The 21,207-nt window shown below is 45.2% G+C and overlaps 1 protein-coding gene across 2 annotated transcripts in view; it reads right to left on the bottom strand.

The window, feature by feature from the left end:
- SCD5 (stearoyl-CoA desaturase 5) overlaps window positions 1-21,207 on the bottom strand; it is a 31,231-nt gene that overhangs the window by 7,889 nt on the left and 2,135 nt on the right. Inside the window, exon 2 of one of the 2 annotated variants that reach the window (XM_054066402.1) lies at window positions 3,502-3,632. In XM_054066402.1, the coding sequence (XP_053922377.1) occupies window positions 3,502-3,632 (131 nt within the window). The remainder of the gene's footprint in view (window positions 1-3,501; window positions 3,633-21,207) is intronic. The other variant, XM_054066403.1, reaches the window with a different exon arrangement.

The raw sequence follows: 21,207 nt of genomic DNA, 5'->3' as shown, positions 1-21,207 counted from the left end.
AGCTGTGGAAGCGCTCTTTACCAGCGAGTACAGTGACAGGACAAGTGGTAATGGTTTTAAGCCGAAAGAGGGTAGAGTTAGATTAGGTAACAGGAAGAAATTTTTTACTGTGAAGGTGGCGAGACACTGCAACAGGCTGCCCAGGGAAGCTGTGGATGTTCACTCCCTGGAAGTGTTCAAGGCCAGGCTGGATGAGACTTTCAAGCAACCTTATCTAGTGGAAGGTGTCCTTGCCCATGGCAGGGGTGTTGGATCTTTAAGGTCCCTTCTGACCCAATCTGTTCTATGGTGCTATGATTAAGATATCAAAGGAGATGCATCTGTTTTATGGAAAATAAAGTCTTGCATTCACAGCCAGGCTGGAATAAATGTCTTAGATCTGTAACATCAGCTCAGGATTGGATCCAGATCAGATACAAAGCAAGTTCAGTCCTGTCTCTACTCAAGCTGCCAGTAGAAGTGGCTCACTGAAGTGCCTTATGGCTGTAAATGGTATTAGGTGGATTGTAAGGAGGAAGGAGTGGATGGCAGTTTCAGACTTGGATCTGTAAAGTGAGATTTTCTGAGTTTACTCAGCCAAAGAGATTTCAGCTTCCCAGTTTGCTCTGCAGTTGCTACTAGATTAAACTGATGGGTCTTGAAGTTGTGCGAGGCTATTAGTACAGGGCATTGTAAGCACGTACAACACTTGCAAAACTCAGGCCACACACTCATCTATGAATTGAATTGCCCAGCACTAAAACATGGAAATGTCACTTAATGCCCAGATCCACAACAGTATGAACATTAATCAGAGAATGCTTAGTGGAGCATGCTTTTTTCTGCTATTTCCGACTTTGCACACCCAGGGAGTACCCAAGCAGTAAAACCCAAAGGAAGGGCATTCTTGGGTTACTTTCATGAACCATAGTAGCATCCCACAATCACCAACCACAGCAGCTTTGCTCCCAAGCAACAGAAGTGAGCAAATCATTTGTGGTGTCTGTGAAGTACCCATAATGTGGCAGCAATTATGTCACTGAATATACTGCAGGACACAGTCAGCCCAGGCTAAGGATAGCTATGCTGTACCAATATCAATAGTATCAATATTAAGTGAGACAAAAGCCCTATGTTGAAAGCATTGCAGAAATCACCATTCTTTCTCTCAGCTGCCAACATTCAAGAGAAGGCGTTGACTCTAGGGACTCTAGGAACAACTGCAAAAAGCAGCTAAAGAAACTTGCTGAAATGCCTCTGTGTCCAATTTCAGCCTTACAAAGATGCTCTCTGTCTGGAAGAGCCCACAAGGGACAAGAACAAAAGCCCTGGAAAGATCTCAGCTCCATTGCACTCGGTTGTGCTCGGCCCTGTAGTGTTGTTACACCAAGGCTGCAACGACATTGGAAGTGGCTGAGGATGAGAGAAACATTTTTCTGCAGCTGACTCAACTAAGCCATTGAGAGGAGGCAGTAAAGGTCAGCTCCTTACCAGTGCTTCAATATGTTACACTTTAAATATCCCATTGCACAAGACAACAAAGTAAACAGAGTGAAGCAAAGGAAGACAAACTTCTCAGTGAGTACAAGGGGAGATCTTTACCTTGCTGCCATCTTATTTTTTTCCAGAAGAGAAATCAAAGAGAACAAAAGGCTCTGCATTGTTTCAAGTGGCGTCAGTGGGAATATCCAGGAGACTGGAAAATGCCAAGATTAAGTAGTTTAAAAAAAAAAAAAGAGTTATGCAAGAAGCACACCTAGGACAAGTCTTCTTTCTTAACCAGATATATTTTTGTCAAGTGAGAACATTGATCAGTTTGTCACAAGAGCATTTGATAAAATTATTTGTAGGACGTCAAAGCAATAATACTGTGAAAAGTTATCTTGGCTTTTTATACCACAGCAAATACCTGCAGGGCTGGCAAAAACACGATTCTCCAGATGAGAGGACTAGGAAGCTGTGAAACAACTGGATTGCATCTGATTAAAAACCACAAAGGTTAAGAAGAGATAAAGGACAGAGGCCAGAACTGTTGGCCACAAACACATCAAGAACTGGAGCATGTGTAAATATGCTCCGTGCATATTAATAGCAACCATTTTTCAGGAACACATCACTCTTGATATGTTTCAAGTAAAGACAGAATTAAATCCCTTCCAAAGCAGAGAGCATCATCATCATACTATGACAGTGGTGTAGACCTGAGGTTTTATTAGCAGGTGCATAAACTGGGCTATGTAACAACTTCAGTGTGCTGACATGAATTTACATACACAACCACCGCTGCTGCGTGCAAATGCTCACAGCACAACTTCAGCTGAACAACACAGCTTGTTTCACAGAGATAGCCAGGAGCAACAGTACAATGCAGTTAATAAAGGAGACACCAGCACATCCCAACTGAGATGCTGAAACTTAATCACTAGAAGATCAAGTAGACATAAGCCCTAGGTATTACCTGTTTCTGAAACAGACATGTGACAGCAAGAAGCACAGTCTTTCAAAATTGTGAGAGCTTCACTCTAGATGGAGAGAAGAAACATAGCTCAGCATGCTCCAATCATAAGAAATGCACTGGGAAAGGGAAAAAAAGATGGTTTATGATGATATTTCAGAGGAAGTATAGCATGTCACAGCATCAAGTTAAAACTCTTCACCAGAACTTCAAGGACTGTGCTTCAACCTGAAGACAATCTTCCTTTTATTTTGTCTTAAACTGCTGTTTTCAAACCATGCTTTGAGATGAAAGTGGTTAAAGCACGTCCCCCTTCTGCCTGTTAGGTCGTGGGGGGTCAGGACATAACACAGTTTCCCCTGTCCTTCAAGAAGTCTATTTCCTCAATAATCAGCACCCAGCAATGCTGTAGGTATTTCCAAAGCCATCTCTTCCTCCCAAACCCAAGATGAGGGAGAGGGACCTGAAAGCTCATTCACTGTCTTCTTGCAACAGCCCTTTAGCAGGCAATGTATGTCATAGCCACTAGGAGCAGGCTTCACACTACTTAAACTTAGAGTGAGCAATTTTGACTTCTATTTTCTTTCCAATACGTAGGACAAAAAGGTGTCTTGAAGCTACATTGAAGTAATTCCCTGCCTCAGAATCACACCATGTCCTCAGCCAAAAGTCATGATGAGGCCAACGCAGCTGAGAGCAAAATCCATACCAAGGGGGGAGAAGAGAGCAATGAAATTCTGACGTGCAGGCTTCCTGCAATCAGCTCAACACAGTAATTTAAATTACTTAAGAAAGATAAGATTGGCTGTAAAACAAGAGAACAGTACCAGAGGGTTCTGAAAACTCAAATCAGTTGTTTAACATTATTGGTCCTGGACCGTTTAATGCATACTGTTATGTGGGTGGTGAGAGGGCCTCTGCATTCCCTCAGACAGCAGAGTTGTGTTATCAGCAAATCACTTTCTGACGATATGTTTAATTTTACTGTCTCTAAGCTGAGGGGATCCCTGTACAGGAGAGAAAGCTGTCTGGAGGCCAAGAATCTAGACAGGCAACCACAACCCTACCTGGAAAGCCATAGAGTTAGCTGCAGCAAGAAAGATCCGCAAAGGCAACTTGGCTTTATAGGAACGGTGGCTCCACAGGCGATGTGCACCAGCTGTCACACCCAGGGCTGTCATCAAGAAACAGAAAAATGCTGAAAGACACAAAAAATAAAACACAGGATGTACGAGAGGCCAAATGCCATAATGTTTGATTTCTTTGATGCAAAGATTATCTTTGATGCTGCCTGCTGACACCTGCTGGGCCACTCAGGCCTGCTAAGGTTGGGCAGACAGAAGGTGAGGTTCTCAAGCCCACCTCTGACCTGTAGCCCCATGAAACAAAGAAATTTACACTCAATAACCAATGTTGTTATTAAATAGGTATTCTTTTTATACAGCACTGGGATTTGTCCTCAAAGTGCTTCTACACAACTGTACAAGGGAACCTTATATACACAGAGGTGTCTTCATAGTCATAATTTTTTCCACGAAATGACAAGCACACTTTATTCCTGGAACCTCATTGCCTATTCAGGGGGCTTAAATTAATCCCACCCAGAGTCACTACAGCTTGGCCATATGTGAGCAGATAGTCTCAACACTCTGACAAGAAGATAAGGGTCCTTATCATTATCTTAGTTGTTAATCTTCTTTCAACACATTGCAGTTGACATTGCATCTCACCACTTACAAATCAGCATTTCACTCAGGGACACAAGAGTAGCAACAATTCTAACAGGACTCCACCAGCCTCCTCTAGTCAGGTCTCTGCTGGAGTCCAATCTGTCAGCTAGTTTAAGAGCATCATGTCTTGCCCCTAAAGGTATAAGCTGTGTCAGTTTCCACAATAAAAAACTTCTCTAATCATGGGGAGCTCCTGACTCCACTAAAAATGCACCAGGAAGCATTTGCCATTGGATTCTGGAACCGTTTCTTTCCCTTAATTAAAAAGTTGGCCAAATAAACTTGTTTTGACCACTTTTTTAGATGGCCAACACAACAGAGGAGCATGTCTGTTCCTTACTCGCCACACTGTCATCCCAAAGTGACAGCACTCCTCATCTTTAACATAATATCAATCACCATCAGAGCACTGGTACACCTCTGGTTGTCCTTTCAGCAGGGGCCACCCTCACACCTGCTCTGGCCAGTTAACCGTGCATTTCAAAGGGCGATGGGAATGGCTGGCTAGGGTAGCAGAAGGAGACAGTGGACCTTGGCCTGCCTGCTCAAATCATGCATCTGCACACTGATTGCTTCTCCTTTGATGTGTTCACTGTTTTTGTCTCTTGTGCCTTTGAATTCCTGTGCGATGGATGATCCATAGCCTGAGTTGTTTTGACTTGCAACAAAAGAGGAGACTATAAGAAAGGGTTGAAAGAACAGCGCATCATAGCTGCTCCTCATTTTGGAGTGAGACCAGAGGGAAAATGGGAACAACTAGGAGGAAAGTATTACAGAAGTTTCAAATAATCTGAACCACTTAAAAAACACTCGCACTCAAGCTACACAGCTGTCATGATGGCTCCCTCACATAGGTATTGATTTCTCATACTGTGCCTAGAGACTACAGGCTCATTTTACAAGTGTAAAATTAAACCGAGAGTGGATTAAAACCATAAGAATACCATGGAATGAGTACTCAAATCAGTTTGCACAGGCTGAAGTGATCGGCTATTTAGCCAGGGCTCCCTGCCACCCGATAGGGATCTGTGGTACACAGGCATGTTTTGGTTAAAAATGTCCAGATACCAAAACAGAGTTACTAGAACAAAAAGAGAAAATCTCATCCCCCGAAGAGGGTTTTCTATTTGTGTCTGTGTCTGCACAAGAGTTTGTCCAGCAGAGAACCCCGTTTTATGCGCAATAGCTAGAAAGGAATTCAGAGTCAGCTTTTCCCAGTATATAATGCAAAACATCTATCTTTGCAAAAAGAAAACAAAAATATGTATATGAAGGTGGGTGTCTACTATCTCCCTCTATTGATTCCCAACTCCCAGTGCATCCCAACTGAAGCATCTAAGAGAAAATAGAATAGAAAGATATTTGGTGAAATAACAGCAACCATATTTCATGTTAATTATCAGCGCTGTGGCCTGAAGGAGTAAGTGGACCTTATGCACTCCACTAGTGGATCCATCGAAAACAGATTTACCCAAATTGTTTCACATTATATACACGGACCAAATTCCTATTATCTCCCACACAGCAAAACGAAGCCTTTCCTACAAAATGCAACAGACAAATAGAAACAGAATGGTCCCAATAAAGATGATGCATCTCCAAAACCCATTATGGACACCACCACCAAAGAGGGAATTCTCCTTTTCAGCAGCCTGCAGTGTCCAAGCTACTCCCAAAAAAGGCTCATCTGTGCAGTTAAGTCCAGTATACTTAAGTCTATAGCCAAATTCAGACTTCTGCCCGTTTCCTGAAGGGAGGTACAGAAATGAACTGAAAATAATGCATTCTCTCTGCACATTATATACAGATTTTGTTAAATTTACAGATTACCCTCAGATCAGTAAAAATGCCAACACCCAGTCTCCACTGCAGTTCTTGCACATGTCTTATTAGTGCAAGGACTTGGACTTTATGAAATTAGGGAAAACCTACAAAGCTCATCTTAACAGAGACCCACTCCACATCACCAGCAATGCAGCGGAATGGACAGTAGTATGCTGGGAGTCTGAGGACTGCTCTAGGGTCTATATTCCACCCTGTGTCCATACCTTTGAACAGCACCTCCCAGCCTAGGCCCCCTCCCAATATCATTCCCGATTCACACTTCCAAGAAACCCTGGGCTACAAATGGGAGCAGATGAAATGTTTCTGCAGCAGTCCTGTTGCTGCACAGGGGGCCTCACATGCTGTCAACCATGAGCTGGAAAGCTCAGCTCTACTTTAGAACAGGAACTGACTGGTGCTGTGTCCCAGCAAAAGGAGGAGGATGCCTATTTAACAAGGGAAGAGCGAGCACGCCAAGTTCTCTCAGTGGCCATGGTTGAGAACAAGCTGTCTCTCACCTGCATGGCTCAGCAAGCAGAAAGGCCAATTGAGAACAAGCACCAGACTGAAGAAATACCCTCAAACCACCATCCCAGAAACATGATGCCCTAACCAAAAGACAGATTTCTCAGGGCTTCCTTGGACAGCAATCACAAGCCCTCCAGGGACTTACCAGCCCCAGCCACTACAGCAGCATTAAAGCTAAAATGACTGGGGCTTATACCTACACAACTTGCCTATTTTTTTTTTTTTGCCTTGCAGAAAAGGAATCATAACAGCATAATGTTTCCTAATATAAATCCTGAGAGCTGAAACATCCCCAGAAAACAAACAAAATTACTCAGGAGTCTGGTGACCAGAACAGAAAGAAAAATCCTGTCAGACAAATGCACTGCACAGAGATACCAGATCTCTGTGGTATTAAAGGAATTAGGGTGCTTGAAAATATTAATCTCCCACTAATTCCCAATGTATAAATAGCCAAGATGAAAAATATTTGCTGCATAAAGACAGGTGTCAAGCTTTCCTTTTCAGAATATTATGAACTCAAACTGAAAATCAGGCTATAAACCATTTGATTTTACATTAATTCATGCACAGCCACAGTAACTACACGAGAAAAGAGCCACTACTTACCTGTCTGGCTCATTTCTAGGGCGTTGGGGAGTGTGTGTGGGGTGAACATCTCCATGAAACTCAAAATAAATACACTGTGGAGTAAAGCAGTTCAGTTAACAGTAATTTCCCCTTATACTGAAAACTCCCTCTTAGATCTGTAACTAAGCAAGTCTCCTAAGTAATAAAGAGTAAAAATATCTTTTTTAGAATACCACAAGAAAAAAAAAAAGAAACCCACAAGAAAAATATCAATAAACAACTTGGAATCCAAACAGTTAACAACATAAGTTCTTTTTAATTTAGTGAGATACTTAATGAACAAAGAGGAGGCCGCTAAAATAGTCTTCTGCGTGTTTTAGTGAGCAAACTCTGCAACTGGGATGACTCACCAAAGCTAAATCACACTCAAGAAGGACACCACAGCATTTCAAACTTAACCTATCAACTGAATGAAGACTGAGCTATGCTGCCTGTATACACATGATATAGAGGCCACCACAAGTACTACAGACTTCGAATTCAAGAGCACAGCTGACCATCTTGTTGATAAAGAATAATATACTGTTTTTCCTCCCCTCAACCAGTGCTGCAGGCCTGGTAGGAGCACAGCTTGGGAGAGAGCTGTGTTGGACTGTGTCAGCAGTTATTGATGATAGATGTGAAGGAAGAACAAGCTGGCACCACCCCGACCTCCCCGAGATGCCCAGCTAGGAAGGCAAGAGGCATTTCCATGGTGCTGACCTCACTGGGAGGCCAACACAGCCCCAGCACTGACAGCACAGAGAAGGCTGCTTGTGGAACGTGAGGTTTGTGAGGTATAAGGAATATGGAGCAAGAAAAAAGGTTTTGGGTGAGGACTTGCTAGCCACAAGCCTGGGGATGGAATACATGGAGCTACCAGGCAGTCAGGGACAGTGTCCAAGACAGCCAGGGCATGGAATTTCCACCAACAGCACAACAACCTGAGCAGGAGCTCTGAGGCCACCTGACAAAAGATTGTGTTATGCTTCTACTGAAGGCTGGAGGCTGGCTGATGTTGTGCCCATATATAAGAAGGGTTGCAGAGAGGATCCGGGGAACTACAGGCCTGTCAGTCTCACCTCAGTGCCAGGGAAAGTCATGGAACAGGTAATCTTGAGTGCTATCATGAAGCACATGCAAGAGAACCGGGTGATCAGGCCCAGTCAACATGGGTTTACAAAAGGCAGATCTTGCCAAACTAACCTGATCGCCTTCTATGACAAAATCACTCGACTACTGGATGGGGGAAAGGCTGTGGATGTAGTCTTCTTGGACTTCAGTAAAGCCTTTGACACAGTTTCTCACAGCATTCTGCTGCAGAAACTGTCAGCCTCTGGCCTGGACAGGCGCACACTCTCCTGGGTTGAAAACTGGTTGGATGGCCGGGCCCAGAGAGTGGTGGTCAATGGAGTTAACTCCAGCTGGAGGCCAGTCACAAGTGGAGTTCCTCAGGGCTCAGTACTGGGTCCAGCTCTGTTCAATGTCTTTATCAATGACCTGGATGAAGGCATTGAGTGCACCCTCAGCAAGTTTGCAGATGACACTAAGCTGGGAGGAAGTGTCGATCTGCTGGAGGGTAGGGAGGCTCTGCAAAGGGATCTGAACAGGCTGGACTGCTGGGCCGAGACCAATGGGATGAGGTTTAACAAGGCCAAATGCCGGGTCCTGCACTTGGGGCACAACAACCCTATGCAGCGCTACAGACTGGGGGAAGAATGGCTGGAGAGCTGCACGGAAGAGAAGGACCTGGGGGTGCTGGTTGACAGCCGACTGAACATGAGCCAGCAGTGTGCCCAGGTGGCCAAGAAGGCCAACGGCATCTTGGCTTGTATCAGAAATGGGGTCACCAGCAGGTCCAGGGAGGTGATTCTCCCTCTGTACTCAGCACTGGTGAGACCGCACCTTGAATACTGTGTTCAGTTCTGGACCCCTCACCACAAGAAGGATGTTGAGGCTCTGGAGCGTGTCCAGAGAAGAGCAACAAAGCTGGTGAGGGGGCTGGAGAACAAGTCTTATGAGGAGCGGCTGAGAGAGCTGGGGTTGTTTAGCCTGGAGAAGAGGAGGCTGAGGGGAGACCTTATTACTCTCTACAACTACCTGAAAGGAGGTTGTGGAGAGGAGGGAGCTGGCCTCTTCTCCCAAGTGACAGAGGACAGGACAAGAGGGAATGGCCTGAAGCTCCGTCAGGGGAGGTTCAGGTTGGATATCAGAAAAAAATTCTTCACAGTAAGAGTCATTGGCTACTGGAACAGGCTGCCCAGGGAGGTGGTCGAGTCACCTTCCCTGGAGGTGTTTAAGGAACGGGTGGATGAAGTGCTTAGGGACATGGTTTAGGGAGTGTTAGGAATGGTTGGACTCGATGATCCAATGGGTCCTTTCCAACCTTGTGATTCTGTGATTCTGTGATACTGAAGGGAAAAAAAAAAAAAAAAAGAAGAAGAAGAAAAGAAAACAAGGACTTGAAGAGGAAAAAAATTAAAAAAGCAAAGAAAGGCTAATACAGCAGAAGAAGCTGTCTGGAGACACCTGTGATGAGAGAGGAAACAGAGCAGCCAATGAACAAACAGATCTGTGAAAGACAGTGGGATTAAGGTATTTCTTGGTGTTGTGAAAGGCAAGCTATAGCTGTGCAGCTCAGTTTCATACTAAAGGCAGAGGGGGAGAAGGAAGATCCTTTCAAGACATTTTCTGATAGTTTATTCAGTTCTGCCTCAGACATGGACTGAAAGCAGTGCAGAGCACCTGCTTCACTGAACTGCTGGCAGGGAGCAATCTGTCTGGTATGGAGCTGAAGTGTGCCAGTGGGCTGGGAAGGCATCCCAGCACTGACTTCACAGCTCTGCTGTCCGCCTTATGCCTGCAGTAGGGTTCTTCTGCCAGATGTGGACCCAAAAGCAGCTCCTCCTCAGCATCAGCTCCCAATTATCACATTCAGTGTGAGAGTTCAGATCTACCCTGTTAATGTAGATCATAGAATCATAGAATGGTTTGGGTTGGAAGGGACCTTAAAGATGCCCGTGTAATTAGGCATATCATCCCCCCATACCTCTGCATCTTCTGGATACCATGGCACTGCATGGCAAGGAGGTTCCACAGGTCTGCAGGGCCCTTTTGGACTTCTGCTTCTGCTGCTGTAAAATTGTTACTTTTGAGACTTACTCGGAACAAGTGCTAAATTATCGTCTCTAGCTCTTTGGATAGTGTAGGCATGCTGCATGCCATGCTTCCGCCCTCCAGAGCAATAGCTAGCTTGGCCTGGACAGGTAGTGGAGCCTCAAGTTCACATAGTTTTAGAGGATTTCAGCTGGCTATGGTCTGCTTTGAATCCCTATCTGCTCCAAGCAATGATTACAGGAGCTTTAGCTTTGATTAGGACCACTTTTCTCCCATTTTATCTAAACATGCTGGCTTCACGACAATTCCCTAAAAACGTAGCCTCTAGATCTCCTTTTACAGTACTGGTCACAGCCATGCCCACAGCCATCCTCAGCTATGCCCATGCGGGTGCCCATCACAGCCAGGATGGTACCCACAACTGTGCAGAAAGGCCCAGGAGGCTGCTCTGATTCCATCATCCCACCAGCGGAATCCTTGGGCACAGGCAACCAGGCTGCAGCACTGGCTAGAGCCCTCTAGCAAGGCCAGAGTTCTACACCCAACACATACAACACAAGTGTTCCCAGCAACAGCTCTAACTGCCATCTGAATTAAGACCAAAAACTCTGCTGGGAGGTTTAGGGCTTCCTGCATGCCCAGGAGAAGGCTAAGACCTAGGCACAAGTACATGAAACAGCAGGTGCCAGGAGCTCTGGGCTCCATGCAACTCAAATATCAAGTTCAGAGATGCCTTTGATTGGACAGTAACCCAGGATCTGTTTCAAAGAAGGATGAGAGCAGAGGTTTTAAGTAGTTTCTTCCTTGTTTCTCCTTACTTTTTCTCAAGACCTCAAGGCAGAATTATTCTCAAACATAGGAATTTTACTCCCTTCTTCCACTGTCTCAGACATCCTCCCTGCAAGCTATGCAACACACAGGTCATATATCAAAGATGTAAACTGGTGTGAAAAGCCTCCATAGGGAGCAGGGCCCCAACACAACACTCTCCTGGACAGGTAGCACACTCTTGTTGCGGAAGCCCTGGAGAAACATAAGGTCTGACAGAAGCTTTTCCAACCCTGAGCTCACTTAATAAAGCACAGCATAAGCAAAATGTTTCTGAACTGGAGCAGAGGGAAAAGGATTTAAAAGCGGTAACAAAGACAAAGAGGGGAAAGAGAAAACAAGTTAGCCTCTGCAAAAGGACAAAAGAGAGCACCAGTACACGGAGACAGGGAAAGGATGTGAAAAAGACAAGATATACAAGGTTAAACTACTGTGCAAAAGGGGATCTGGTAGGCTGCTAGGCTTTCAAGTACACTGTGCCCCTGCACAGATGCTCTTTATGGGAACATGCCACAATCAATACTTAGAAGATTTACATTCAACATCTTTATCAATGACCTGAAACAAAGACAAATAGCATATCAATTACAACTGCAGATGATGCTAAATTTGGAGCTGCAGTGAGAGAGCTAAGAATCACAAGGAGAACTATGCAGAAACAGGGAAAATAAGGCTTAAAACAAAGATCTGCCTGGATAGAAAAAGCAAAGTAATGTAGTTCAGGGGGCGATAACTGCAGGCAGAGATGTGCAATGAGGATGAGATACTTGGGCAAGTGGGAGCCTGCAAGAAGGATCACCAACTGCTCATAAATATTCTCAGTGTGCAATGTGATAAGGCAGCAAAACATAGTGATTTTGAAGAGCAGGCACAGAAGTATCACCTTGCTGGCAGACGGAAGCATGGGGATGTACTACATCAAGTGCCAGGAAGCAGAGCAGGAACTCCCAGACCACCTCTGTCTCACCAGTATCAACAATAGGGAAGAACACTTGGGGGAAAGAGCTGGCCACTCCAAACAAGACAGATTACATGCCTTACGAGATCAGAACAGTGGCTCACCTATCCCTTTTTCCCAGAGGTAAGAGGAGTTGCTATTCAGAGGAGAGAAAAGTAAAAAAGAAAGAAAAAAAAATCAAAAGGTAAAAAAATACAGCCCAGCCCAGTTACTGTTACACTAGCAGTGCATGCACACTGGTGGACTAAAGATATGGCATTTTGCATAGAGTATGTGGAAAGTAATTACCAAGGCTGGATGCTGTCCCTGGTGTTCTTTCCAGAAGTGTGACAGATCTTGGACCAAGATAGCCACCAAGGGTCAGGGCTTTGGTTTTACATCTTGCTCTGAGGATGTCAGACCCATTTACTCCTGCACTGGTGCAAAGCCCAGTGCAGAGAGCTCAAAACAACCTACACAAACATTGCTCTCTCTTAGAACTGGCCACTATCACTGACAGCAATAGCCCAAACAGAGTTTCCAGCTGCTGCTCGCATGGCCTCAAGCCAGCAGGTAGGGGACACCCAGCTGGGGCTGTGAGATCCCTCTTCGCACTGCTGAGTGTTTCCTGTTTCCCCACAGCATCCCACTGAGCAGGTGCTCTGGAACATGGAAAGATCACAAGCCAGGAAAGAAAGCCAGGACTACCAACAATGAAATACAGACCAGAAAAATATCCAGTGTGCTCATCATGGTGAGAAACAAGATAGAAGAAATTTGCATAACCCAGCCACAAAAACACACCCTGTTTGAACCTCTTGTCAGAGTCCATCTGATTTCTGGTTGCAGTTGTCTTTCTCCCACGCCCTGTGTCGTAGCCTCTGCCCGCGGTCACTTCCTTGCCAGTCTCCTGATGCAAAGCCCTGCTCGCAACTAATGGGCAGTGTTATTTTATATCTGCTCAGGAAGCTGTTTCTTGAACAGTGTCTTTGGCTTCCAGTTGCTATTGTGGAAAAATCTTAGCTCTCCTACTGCCATCATTCTGATGACAGCTTCAGAAGCACGCAGCACCCTAGTTCTGCTGGAGGTCTCATTCTGGTTGATGCCATTACCAATGGTGTGTAGCCTATGAGATTGGACACATTCCCAGCCACAGTTGGGAGTGCCTGAAATTACATTTGGCAAAGGCTTACATATTTTTGCGCACACACTGTCTCTCCAGCAGTTCAAGAATCAGGAAGTAAGACCCCACAGATACAGGAGGGAGTAATTTCTTAAGATATGAATTCTAGTGACACTAATGGCTGAGAAAGTACATCTTTTGCTTGGGAAGAAAAAGTAACAAACACAAGGACTGTGCTTCACCTGTAGATATCTGTTACCTCTTCAAAAACAGGGCAGCTGAAAACAACTGCTGTTGCTTGATGAAGACATCTTGTGACATGACGCAATTTGGTGGAAATACTTTTTCCACAGCTGGAGTAGTCAGCAAAGCCTCAGGCAAATCTCTGTGTGACAAAGCCTGGCAAGTAATTTTCATCTCAGCACAGGCCATTTTTTTCATCTCTATATACAAAGGGATACCACAACCTGACTTATTTGTACAAGCAACTATTTGAGAACTAAAATTGACAGGGATGGACATGCAACATTTGTCCACTTCCACATCAGCATTTTACCTCTGCTTATTCAGCCAGATCAAAATTGCTTGCTAGGGAATTTTAATAATCAAACGCATAAAACTCAACATCTTCCGCTAGGCTACAAGAACTGCATAAGAAATATACCCAGCAAGTTGCTTTGGCGCAAAGCAAGCATTGCAAAGCTGACTGATTACCATAAATATGTAATAAGATTTGTCTTATGGTTAGGATTTTTTCCTTTCTAAAAAATAAATTATATTTGCATACCCTGCATTTGCTTTCTCTTTCTCATTTGTGGGTTTTTGCTGTTATTCAGTAGCAGATTTAGGACTATGAACCACATCAGCTAATCTGACCAAACCAGGGAAAGCATTTCAACTTGAGTGGTGCCGAACTCCATTACCATTGAAATTCAGGGAAGCACTGCCATCCATTTCAATAGCTGCACCATCCTTGGTTTTTCTGAACACCTCAGAGATCCTCCACTACACACAGACAGCATCAGAAGGTTCTCTCCCGATTCATCATCAGGGCTCAGAGCAGAAATGCAGGCAATAATTTCACAGAGCCTCATACCACAACACTTTTTTGTCCTGTCATTAGATAACATCCAGTTTTGTGATATATTTTCTTAAAATGCTATGTCTGCCCTCCCTAAAGGAAAGCTTTCCTACATGAAATCAAACTTAGTCTATCCAAACATCTCATTTAAAACCCCTGCCTGATGTCATGCACTGCATTGGTGGAAAGGCCAGTGTCAACACGCAGCATTATTTAACCTATATTACATATCAAGTCTATACATCTCTACTTCTGTTATCCTCCAGAGCAACCTTGGAGATCTCTTCCTTCACAGCAGAGATGTAAGAAGCAGTTACATAGCACTTAATCCACACTGTCCTACAAAAACCACCTCATTTTCTGACCTGGAACTACATTTACTAAGGAGGGAGAATTTTCCACCTTAGTTCCTAAATTGCTGCCAAGAACTGTTGAATTAGTGCTCTGGCCCTGGGGTCTCTGAGAAGGAAACACTTCTGTGCTAGCAGATGGAGTCAACTGGCCAACCCACTGTTTGCTGAACCCTGCTAACTATTAAAGGCTGGCTTCAAAAGCACCTTGGGCTGGATTCAAGCTAGCAACTGAGAATTAAAAAGCACCAGCATGCAGTTCCCTGAGCTGCCCTCTATACAGCATATGCCAGCTCTCACAGAGAGGTGTACATTCCTGTGAAGAACAAACGTGAAATCTCAGGTCAGAAGCAGGTTCATCTAAAATTAATCTACACATTCTCTAAGCTACTCTAAACTGAACCAAGAGAGAAAGAGATAAAAAGCAGCACATCAAAGGCAAAGGGGAACGGAAGTCTGAGAGCTGCATAGAAGATGAGTTCAGATGAGGCCCTTCTCCTGCCCCTCTGTACCACAATGGAAGAGCTCCAGCAAAAGCTATCTGTTGCATCCTCTTAGCCGTGCCATCACTAGCTCATGAAATCCAGGCTGTCTCTGCCTGGATGCACATGCCTGCATATGCATTTTCAGAAGCATTCCCCAGAGCCAGCCCTTCTGGCAGAGTATACAAAAGACTTTATTTCAGTTGGAACAGCAAAAACTTTCACATTGACACCTATAGCCAATGTGACACAAATAAAGCCAACAGAGCAATGGAAATTGCAGCTGACAGCAAGGATTCCAGTGAATGCTAAAATTCTCCTAGGAAGCAAATTATGATCCCTTGAATTCCAGCAACTGAAGATTGCCTTATGTCACCGAACAGTTTGTATATATTTTAGAGAAAGCTGGACTATGCTCTGGTTTCTCTGAATTTTTTTATGCATATGTCTAGCCTCTCAGCTCAGCCAAACCCTGCATCATCACAAAACCATGAGCAAATTCCACTTTTCTCCCAGTAACCTCACTGCTGTCCTCAACCTGCAAGCCAGTTAGGGCTCTGGTGGTTTTTAAGTGCTCTATAAATCCCAAAACCCCAATTAATGTTAATTTTGTCTCTTTTTGCAAGAACAGAGCAAAGAAATAGTGTGGTTCAGCCATAAGCACGGCACTCAGAAGCCCTGCATTCAACCGGCAGTTCTGCCTTAAGAAAGAAGGATTAGTTAATTCGCACCTCTGCCCATCACCCCATACACAGCTGGGAGGGGAACGGCTTTATTCTGCCACTCACACATGCTTACTAGTAAGACCACACAAAGCACAGAGCCAGGGAACAGCAGCTTCTTAGCTGTTAGAAACCATGATGTGTTGTGCTACAGACTTGAGTAAACTGAAAGCTTTCGCCTTTCACAGTCTCTAGGCATGGGGCAAAGGAAGCGGCAGGGCTTAGCAGGGAGCAACTCCGTTCTGAACTGTGGAGTCTCCAGGCATGATTCCCCGTGGAGGCAGCAGCACCTTTGCCCCAGCTTGCTGCTGAACAGGATTCATTCCACTGGACAAACCCTGCTCCAATCCAGTGCCCTCCCAGTCTGGCCAGCAGCTGCCAAAGCAGAACTCTGATGGTTTTGACTTCAGATTCTGGACCACGTCATCGCCCCTCTGTATCATTGCAACTTGCCCAGATGTTTTATACCTGCTTCACTTGTATGCTGTCAGCTCCCATACCTCTTCCTCCCTTTCCCAAAATCAAACAGAGCTCAGAGAAAAATCTATTGCAAAAAATGGCCTCGCTATCTTCTCTCCTTCTGACAGTTTGAGCCTCAGAGCTGGGCTGCAAGACCTACACGATATTAAAATTAGAAGGCACAAGCCTCCTGCATTCAGCTGAAGAGCCATCAGGTTAGAAGATGGTTCCAGGGGAGAGGAAGACACTTTCATCTCCAAGGCAGTGGCATGCAGGCTGATACTATCAGCTCTCCAGAAGCACTCGCCAGGTGATTGGTTACCATGCTCCTTGAATGACTACTCACTGTGCCTTTCCAGCCCAAGCAGCCCTAGCCCAGCTCAGCTCTGCTCCCAGAGCGAGTTCTGGCCACGGGTAGAAGGCCCACATACCAGGTCTCTGCCTCCACCTACCCAGCAATGTTTTTCATATATTCATCACTGACACCTGTGTATACACTGCAAAAGGCAGCTAGCTTTCACCTGCCTACTGAATAGTGGTCAAGCAGCACACAATTCTATCCCCCTGCATCAAAGGAGTCAAAGCTAATGGAAAACAAGGAAATGCTATGACTCCTGCAAAGAAGTCTGGCCACACCAGCATGCCTTCCTCACTGCAGCCCAGTCCACCTGACTGCAGCAAGGGAAGGAGCAGCTCAGAACAAAAATTATCATCTATGACAATTGTTACAACTGATTAATTCAGTTGACTATAAAGGTCCTGTTTTACACACAACTGCAGTCAAATGAATTCTGGAAATAAATCATACCTTCACAGTGCTGGCCAAAAAAAATTATTAAAAGGCAAACCACCTTTATATATCCTCAATCCATTGACAAAATATAGAGTTTATGACATTTTCATAAGATATATTGCAATTTTCAAGTTGCATTGTTATCCAACATCCATACATTTCCTTTCTCCAGCACCCTGGGAGTGGCCTTGTCTGAAGGATCACTGAAAGAGAGCAACAGGCAGAGAGCAGGAGCCCAGGACTACTCTCCCTCTACCGCATATGATGCCAGGCCTCAGAGAACCTATTTCTAGTCTTTCTCACTAGGATCTGCTTTTGCTGCTCTGCCCAAGCACTTTCCTACATGAGCTGCAGCTCTTCTGCATCCCAACTTCTCCCTGTCCACTTAGGAAATGCATGAAATAAGCCTTGGAAACACCTTGGCTCACCCTGGCCTCTAGCTTCTCTTCAAGCTCTCAGGTGTCCAAGAGGGAAAAGTGAGCTTGTATGTCCACTCCAGCCTTGACTGCAGCAACTGCTGGCTAGAGCAGCACAAACCCTTTCCAGGTGCCTTCTCCTTTGCTTCTGGGCAGAAGTTCCTTCACAGATCCAGCTGTGTGTCCATGACAGAAGACATCCCGTGAACTACTCCAGATGCAGAGAGCAGGGTTAGGACACCCAAACACTGCAACTCCTTTGACTGACACAGCAGGATCCCATGGGCACAGAAGATGTTACAGTGAGACTGGGTTTTGGGAGGATATGAAACTCAAAAATACAAAGTTGGTCAAAGCACAGAGCCGAAGAGCCAGGCAGAGTCCAGTCAAGACGAGTTCCCAGATTTGCAAAGGCCAGGTTATTTTGTTCTGAGTCACACAGAACATTGCCTGAGAAGTCAGCAGCCAAATATGGATCAAGATTGATCCCAACTTCATTTCTCCAGAAATCCCCACCCTTCTGGTGCTGAGGTCCTTGCACAAGAGGAACGGAATCCAGGATTCCTCATGCCTCTGACAAACAAGCCCCCTCCCTCTTTCATACTAGCTTTACTTTACTTAAAATAGTAATTGTTAATATTTCAGCTCTTCAGTGGGGCAGCACATTTTATTGTTAGCCTACATGGTAAAAATAAAATCTCATTGCAAGAAGTTGCTTCGCTTCAACTATAACATCAATGTTAATTACAAGTGCACCAGTAATTGCAGGGAAGGAATGTAGAGTGGCAGTGATGAAGATGCATACTAACTTCTGGTTGGTGAGCTGACATTTTCCAGCCCAGCCTCCCAAGGAAGAGAGCAACGCTTTTGCCTCTGACAGCAATCCCAGACAAGCAGGTCTGTCTGGCTCACACTGCGCTCCCTGGTGGCGGCTCCTGGAGAAGAGGCATCTGATCTGCCCTCAGCCCGGTAAGGCTTCCTCTCATGCTGACACAACTCTGACCAATGTATTCCTCATACTTGGAGCAAAGTTTGTCCCAAGTCATCCATGGAAACTCCTCAGAGTCTGTATACTGCCATGCCCACCTCCACATGTAACCAAAGGCAAAAAGTTAGAGCCACAAATCTCTGTTGCCTCCCCAGTGCCTGCCTGCATCAGCTCAGAAGATGGCAGGCCAGGGCTGGAGGAAACATCTCGTGCTTCCTCAGCCCTTGGCTAGGCTTCTGTGTGTTTGACATAGCCAGCTCTGGGTGTGCCAACAAACGTCCCCTGCTTTTTCCTTCACAGGGTTGCTTCAGAGGGATGCTTCTCCCAGATCTCTGATGTCAGGTCCTGAAAGCCAACAATCCCTGTTAAATTCAGTAGGAGTAGAGACAGCGATTTCTACCTTTGCTGGATCCAGTTCTTATCTTTGCCCTCATCACACAGGTCAAAGGGAAAGAGTATTTGAGGTTCTTCTGGTTTCCCTGGAGCATGGCTCAGGGCAGCCAACAGCCCAGACATACTTCAGGCCAGACGAACATCCCAGTGTCTAAACACAAAGTTACACTACTCACTCTCACCCATTCATTCACACTGCCCAACTGCAAGAACTCATTAGGAGTTCCTTGAACCCACCTCCTAAGAACAATAGGACCAAAGGGCCATCACATGCACCAGGGCTCAGCACACACATGCTCCGTGCCTATACATACATTAATTTTTTTCCTCCATTCATTTCTCGTGTTCACATTGACCACATGCACACAAAAATAGAGAAATAAACAAAGCACCACCAATACACTGGGGATGAAATGAAGACAGGAAACAAAAATACCTACTTACAGCTGAAGAATATTAAGTTCGCAGACAAGACCTTAAGGAATCATCTACAGCAAAAGTTAAAACAAGAGAGGAGTGAACACCGGGTAAAGAAAAACATTTGATGGGCAGGAGTGTCCTCTACGGTAAAGCATCTCAGAAAGGGATCTGGAAGAGGCCCAGAACCATTCTAATTTCTGTGCATTGCTAGGTGGTGGGCACATTCCCCATCTCTACAGCAGACACAGAGCTCAGACCATTTCCAGATGCAAAAGGCTAATGAACAGCATGTTACAGCCACGCCATCTCCAGCTCCAGGGCACTTGTGATTTTTAAGGGGAGAAGCACTGTTTGAGAAAACACTGTTCCTATCAGAGATTATATAGCTCTTGATGGTAGAGGAGAAGGAACAAGCCAACAACTTGACTACTGAGAGAGACAGCTGTAAAACTACACTTTCAAATGGGGCAGGGGAGGAAAAGTCTGCTCTGGAGACAAACAGGGCTATTCCCCAGTGCTGATGTGCACCTCAGAGATGCAATTCCCATTCTGAAGGTCCACCTCTGCTCTGCTCATCTGGTGAAACAGCTCCACGGTACCTCACAACATAGATAAACTCAGAAGGGCTGAGAAAGAGTTGATGATATTAGTGCCCCTGGAGGGCACCACAGTAACACAAAGTGCTAAAATGACAATCGCTTTAATCTCTCTTGTCAAAGGGATTCAGGAAGCAGGATTTGTATCCAGACTCAAGCCTGGGAGCAACTTGCATTTTGGCGGGGAAGCAGCTGGGCAGCACTGCTGCTCCAGCACTCAAGTGGGTAAGGAAGGAATAGGGCCCATCACAGCTGAATATGATCAGTCTGGCATTCTCAAGAGCAATAAATGTTTCCTAAACATAACAGCAACAAGACTCCCCTCCCATTAGAGCAAGGCCATTCTCCCTCCCAATCCCAGGCTCTGGGCAAGGCACATCAGCCTGTGAACAGACTGGGCTATCAGTCAGCTCTTGGAAAAACATCCATAAGATTCAGAGTTTCTGGGTGGCCATGCCTTTGCATGTTTTTAAAGCTGTTAGTACTAGTAACACTTGGCAGCCTGAAAGAAAAGCTTTTAGAGCAGATAAACAGTTTAATCTTGTGTGGAGTTTTTGTTTCCTATAATGCATTTGGCTACTTTAAGTGTGTCCCCACAACCCCCCTGTGAAGGCTAAAAAGTGCCTTTTTCCAAATAAACTCTGAGAACCTCACACACCACGTGATCCTCCAGAACGTAGTCTCTAAGAAAATGAAGCTATCGTGAGTCCATTAAAAAAACCCCAAAAAACAACAAACAAACAAAAACCCAACAGAACACAAAACAGCTTGTTAGCAGCAAAAATACTGAGCCTTGCAGTGAAACATGCTGGTAATAGAGATTTCAGAATCTTTTGCTTTGTTTTCCTAACTCAAACAGATAACCTTGTTGGGACTGCAACAGGATGGAGCTTCCTGGTTATGAAGCATCATTTAATGGCACATCACAAACTTAATGGATGAGCTGCACACAGTTTCCTACCAAGTGGGCTGTGGAAGGACGTGTGGCATGTCCAGCCCAAAAAAGGCCATCAGCAAATCACAGCCACATCCCCTGCACTACCCGTCCACAAGGACTCTTCTTCCTGACTTCATTCCTGCGGAACCCACATGCCTGGCTCAGCCAGCAGACCCGTCACATCACTCCCTAACAGCAAGGTGCTTTCACCATGTTTTGATTCCCGATGTGAGTCTGCAGAGATTCGTGATCCCTCTCCTTCAAACCTCTCTACAGAGGGTGCTAAGCACCAGGAGCCCAGAGACCTGGAGAACCAGGGAAGGCAAGGGACACATCTGAAACACACTTCTTCCTTCCAACACAGCTTTACTGGTTGCCTCTTCACAGAGGGAAGGGAGGTGAGTTTATTAACTTAAGCAACAGCAATCCCCTCGAGTCTC

This window comes from Cuculus canorus, chromosome 4 (genome assembly GCF_017976375.1).
Source record: "Cuculus canorus isolate bCucCan1 chromosome 4, bCucCan1.pri, whole genome shotgun sequence".
In the NCBI taxonomy this organism is placed as follows: domain Eukaryota; kingdom Metazoa; phylum Chordata; class Aves; order Cuculiformes; family Cuculidae; genus Cuculus; species Cuculus canorus.
This window is presented reverse-complemented; position numbering and strand designations above follow the sequence as displayed.